The 5,755-nt window shown below is 51.0% G+C and overlaps 1 protein-coding gene across 1 annotated transcript in view; it reads left to right on the forward strand.

Moving 5' to 3' along the window:
* The window catches only part of SYT7 (synaptotagmin 7), a 67,831-nt gene that overhangs the window by 58,094 nt on the left and 3,982 nt on the right, over positions 1-5,755 (forward strand). The window contains exons 11-13 of the mRNA XM_042781524.1: positions 3,211-3,380; positions 3,707-3,821; positions 4,284-4,483. Of these exons, the coding sequence (XP_042637458.1) occupies positions 3,211-3,380; positions 3,707-3,821; positions 4,284-4,483 (485 nt within the window). The remainder of the gene's footprint in view (positions 1-3,210; positions 3,381-3,706; positions 3,822-4,283; positions 4,484-5,755) is intronic.

Below are 5,755 nucleotides of genomic sequence, written 5' to 3' on the forward strand. Positions count from 1 at the left end.
TGAGCTGTCTCCCTGTGCATACACAGCCCTTCTATTCTCCCATGATTGTTCTCTCCAAGGAGTGTATCTACGTAATGTAAATGTTCAGCTCATATGCCTGTCTTGTTTGGCTGGAAGGCACAGGAGTGGGTTCAGTTCCAGACCTGAAGGGCAGCTAGGGGCCATAGTCTCGGGGTTCTACCAGGTTCTATCCAACCAGCAGACCTGGTCCCCCCTCCTTTTTTTTTTAATGATTTTGAGTTTTGTTCCACGTTGTTCTCCCTCTCTATCCAGGATTTCCTACATAGATCCCCCTCCGAGTGGTTGACAGTGGTAGCCATCTAGTTCTTCTGATCTCATAGGTATATAGGCTGAGGATCGCATGGTTTACCAGTCACTTGGACTAATTGTTTCCACGTATCTTTGGTTTTCTTCCTTCTTCTTTGCTCTGGACAAGGAGAGACCCATCATTGCATCTTGATAGCAGCTTGCAAGCTTTTAAGATCCCAGTTGCTACTTGCCAAAGTAGGATATGGAACAATGTTTTTGTGTAGTGTGTTATGCTAATTGAGCTTGATGTCCCCTGTGACTATGGTCCCAAGCCCACAGGTCCAACTATTTGCTCTCTTTGGGTAGCTGGCTATGGCCGAGAAATGACTACAACCTTGTCCCTTGTCAGTTCTATATACCTGAGAATTATTACAGAACATTCAAATGCACTTGTAGAAACTTAAAAAAAATTTTTTTTTTTTTTTTACAGTGAATGTAATACCATTCCTCTTCAATTTGCTGTTCCCGGCATAGTAGGCCATATGATTATCTGATTCAAAATGGCCAATACCAGTCCATTTCAGCTCACTAATGCCCAGGATGTCGATTTTTATGTGTTCCATTTCATTTTTGATGACCTCCAGTTTTCCTAGACTCATTCTTTGTATATTCCACATTCAGTTATTAATGGGTATTTGCAGTTGTTCCTTCTCATTTTGAGTCATGCCCCATCAGCAAATGAAGGTCCCAAAAGCTTTACTCCATCCACATCATTAGGTACTAGAGGACATTTCCCAAGAGAAGACTCATTCGTGATGGGTTCTGATGGGTGAATAGGAGTTTGCCAGACAGGAGGCTGCCTCCTGTGGTGTTGAAGAGAGGTGACTCAGGCGCAGGGAACTTTTGGAGCCTCTAACACGTCCTGACACATTTCGTCTAAATAAATGCCAAGGCTTACCTGGGCAAGGTGACAGATAAGCAAGACCTAGCCTCCCTCCACCCCATCCCATTTAATATGATGAAAGAAACCCCAGAGGAATTCAAAGGCCAGGAGGTTGAGAGAACATAGGACTTCCTTTTCCGGCTCCTGCTCCTTTCAGGCTCCTCAGTGCCTCCAGATCTCTGAAAATCCTGGAATCTTCCAGAGTTCTTTCCCTCTCTTCATCTTCATCAGTCAGGCTGAGGTGTGTCCTCTCTCCTTCCCACTCACACCCCAGTTTAGGCCCTAATCACCTTGGTCTCTAGGTTGGCCTGCACCCCCTGCACCTCCCAGGCCAGCCCCTCCCATCCCAACTAAGCCTCCCAAGTTCAAATATCTCCCAGCGTCCAACCATATGACCTTGTGCAGCCCCTGTAAGCTCCTTCCTTGGGCTGTCCCTCCTGGTCCTAGTGGCCACTTTGCTATGTGCTGCTCATACTCATGAGTGGCAGGAGTATGAGTATGAGTGGCCAATCATACACCTGCTGCTCTTTCAGACCATCTCAACGGCACGTATCCATTCATCCAATTATTTATTCACTTAACAAGTATTTATCCAGTGCCGACTATGTCCAGAAACAGTGTTAGACATCGGGACCCAGCAGTTGCCAACAGAGATGCCCACCTGGAAACCCCAGCCTCCTGGGAGAGACAGACAATAATCAAGGACACAGACGGATAAATCCATGTGACAGCTTGGGATGCTGTTGCCACAGGAAAGTGCTAAGAGTGTATAATGGGAGGTCCAACCCGGTCTGGGATGTCAGGAAGGAAAGCCGAGGCCTGAAGGACGAGAGGGGCCAGCTTGTACCAAGCCCGGAAGCAAGACACATCGGGTGTTGAAGGGCCGGCAAGGAAGCCGGTAGCTGGAGCCCAGTCATTGAGTGGCAGTGCGGTCACAGATGAGCAGGAAGAGGACAGCCACATTGTGAAAGGACCCAAAGCCAAGCTCGGGGGCTGGCTTTTATTCTAAGTGCACTGGGAACCATTGAAGGTCTCTAGGCAGGAGAATATCATGATGTGATTTCTATTTTTAAAAGCTCACTCTGACAGCTGTGTCGAGAATGGACCGTAGGAGAAGCAGGTAGTCAGGAGGCTGTTGTGACCCTCTGGGCAGGAGGTGCCGGGGTTTTGGGTGAGGATGATGACAGTGGAGCCAGGGACAGCTGTAGGATCTGTTCAGGAGGAAGAACTGGAAGGACAGGCTGGTTCATTCTATTTCCGGGCCTTTGATGTTTCCCTCTCCTGGTCTCTGCCCCCACAGCTCTCTGCCCTGAAGCCTCCTGGCGCTTGTTGTGGCCATCTCGGGTAGAGTCACCTGCCCAGACTTGCCTCAGGACAATTGGCAGCTGCAGGGATACCCAGACAGCAAGGGAACCACTGCCCAGCCCCCATGATGGACACATGCTGAATGAATGAATGAAGAGACCCTGAGAGTCCCAGAAACAATGTTAGGCGTTGAGACCCAGCAGCTGACAACAGAGATGCCGACCTGTTCTTTATTAGCTGTGGGACTTTGGACAAGTTATTTAAGCCACTTGAGCTTAAGGAGCTCTAGTGGTGCAGTGGGTAAGGCATTTGACCGCTAACCAGAAGTTGGTGGTTCAAACGCACCAGCTACTCCACAGAAGTAAGACAGGGCAATCTACTTCCACAAAGATTTACTACCTTGGAAACCCAGTGGGGGTCACTGTGAGTCAGAATTGAGTCAAAGGCAGTGGGTTTGGGTTTTGTTTTTGGTGCATCTGTTTCCTCCTCTTTAAAATGGACATGAAACCATCCACCTGGGAGAACTGTTGAGAGACTGAAGAGACAGGGTCTGTTGTTGCTGGCTTATCAGTGAGGCCTGCGTGCTGGTTATTGGCCTGCTGTGCCTGGGTGGCAGGAAACCACGGGCCCAGCCTTCCTACTCCTGGTGCTATCCTGCTTGAAGCTTAGCCCTTTCTGGGCCCCGTCTTCACCTGTGCTTGTCTGGCCCCCAGGTTTTCCCTACGAGAAGGTGGTACAGAGGACCCTCTACCTCCAGGTCCTAGACTACGACCGCTTCAGCCGCAATGACCCCATTGGGGAGGTGACCATCCCCCTCAACAAAGTGGACCTGACCCAGATGCAGACCTTCTGGAAGGATCTGAAGCCATGCAGCGATGGGAGTGTAAGACCCCACCTGTGGACTCTTGGCTCGAGGGGGCTGGCAGGTCTAGGAATGGCCAGGAGGGATGTGGGGAGGGGGTGCAGTGGGCAGCGTTCCCACCAGGTCTGACACTGGGGGGACACACCTGAGCTGTTACGAAGAACTTGGGGCTGTGCTAGGGAGCAGGGCCCTGGGGGAGAGCTCAGACCTACCAGATGTGTGGGAGGTGACAGAAAGGCCAGGTAAGCACCAGGTCAGGACAAGAGGTGGCAAGTGTTGAGTTGTTCCTTATCTAGTCTCCACACCCCTCCCAGTGGCCCGGCCTCACCTCTCATTGTCTTCTCCAGGGCAGCCGAGGGGAGCTGCTTTTGTCTCTCTGCTACAACCCCTCTGCCAACTCCATCATCGTGAATATCATCAAAGCCCGGAATCTCAAAGCCATGGACATCGGGGGGACATCAGGTGCTGGGGCATCTCATGGCAGAGGACAGGCGGGCAGGGGAGGTTCCAGCGACATGGGGTCACTCTGAATGTGGTTCTCATCCCCAGTACCCTGCACCCACCTCCAGTCCTAACTCTACTACTCAAGAGGCCTTGGTGGACATCCTTTGAGTCCCCTTAGGGTCAAATCATCTTGGACTGTGTCCATCTGAAAACAAGGAAGAAAGAGAACACTGTGATGGGGAGATCTGGGTTCTAGCCCCGGCTCCGACATGAACTTGGGGCGAGGCTCTTGCCTCTCTGGGGCTTGGTGTCCTCTTGGTGGTAATAGGAGGCACTGGGTGGGGGCCAGGATCCTTTCTAGCCCCACTGCTGGCTTGTTCCTGCAGCTCCTTCTTATTCTTGCTTAGGTCATTCCTCACCCCTTTGGGAAAGGACTCAGCACCCCCCATGCCAACTGCTAACTCCTCCTTTGCCCTCCAGACCCCTATGTGAAGGTGTGGCTAATGTACAAGGACAAGCGGGTGGAGAAGAAGAAGACGGTGACGATGAAGAGGAACCTGAACCCCATCTTCAATGAGTCCTTCGCCTTCGATATCCCCACGGAGAAGCTGAGGGAGACAACCATCATAATCACCGTCATGGATAAGGACAAGCTTAGCCGCAATGATGTCATCGGCAAGGTAGGCAGTGCGGCAAGTGGAGTCTGCACACAGCTGGTGCCCAGAAAGGGCATGTTCCTTTGAAGACACAGTTAGGACAGGGGGCAAGTGCAGAGCTGGACACTAAGACATCAGGCCAGTCTCTCCTTCTCTCTGGGCTCTGGGTGCTTATCTGAAGAATGAAGGGGCTGGATGAGATTGCCTCTCAGGTTCTCCTCAGTGTCTCCCTATAGGTCAGTAAGCTCAGGACAGACCACTAGGAAGTCAAGGAAAGAAGGAAGTGGGAGAGACAAGGCCCTGGCTCTTGAAAAGAGGGTTTTCTGCACAGCATCCTCAGATAGGGCGAGGAGCAGTGTTGCCTAGGGTCTGGTCTGCAGAGGGTGCGCATCAAGAGCTGCAGTCAGACTCTAAGACCAGTTCCCATACCATCTACCTCTGAACAGCTGTGTGACCTTGAGCAAGTCACTTTGCCTCTCTGAGCTTCGGTTTGGTTTTCTCAGCTATAAAATAGAGCTACTAGTACCAACCCTACAGAACTTCACAGTGTGATGTAAATACATGAACATTTTCCTTGTTTAAATGGCTTCTCCTTATTACTTCTCAACTAAAAGATCCATGCCTGACTGTGAGTTTCACCAGGATGCGATTCTGTGGCACAAACCCTTCCACTGTCCTACTTTGAAATATCCATTTCCTGTGTTTGTTTATGACTTCCTGTTAGGAGTGTGAACTCAGGAGTCAGACTGCCTGGGTCCAGGTCCCAGCCCCACCTCTGAACAGCTGTCACCTCTCTGCCTCACTTCCTTCTCTCAAAATGAGAGTGAGACAGCCTTAATCTCCCAGTGTGTGCCAGGAGGGCTCAATGAGATAACCCAGTGAGTGGCTTAGCGTATATCTGGAATGTGTTTCTAAGCTACTATTATAATACTAGTTAACTCTGAGACATTCCTCTTAGCCTTGGCCATGCTGAGGGTGTATACCCATTTGGGACATGGTGGTTTGACCAGCAGAGGAGCAGGGAGCTAGTGTGTCAGGACAAGGAAGGAGGTGGGTGCCAGAACAGGTGAAAGGAGAACACAGATCACTTGGGGCATTGCCCTTTATGGGCAAATGGATAAAGGTGACCCCGGGAACCCACAGGGAGGGGGACTGAAGTGGACAAATGGGAGTAGAGAACTCAGCTGTGGGGGCTGAGGGAGGCAGGGTAGACTCCAAGAGGTCAGTCTTAGCCCAGCAAGCCTGTCTGGCCAGGCTGTGTTCACAGGTGGGACAGCCCCACAGGACAGCAACGTG

The sequence above is a fragment of the Orycteropus afer genome, unplaced genomic scaffold (genome assembly GCF_000298275.1).
Source record: "Orycteropus afer afer isolate SDZICR_OR568_19922 unplaced genomic scaffold, OryAfe1.0 scaffold00130, whole genome shotgun sequence".
Lineage (NCBI taxonomy): Eukaryota > Metazoa > Chordata > Mammalia > Tubulidentata > Orycteropodidae > Orycteropus > Orycteropus afer.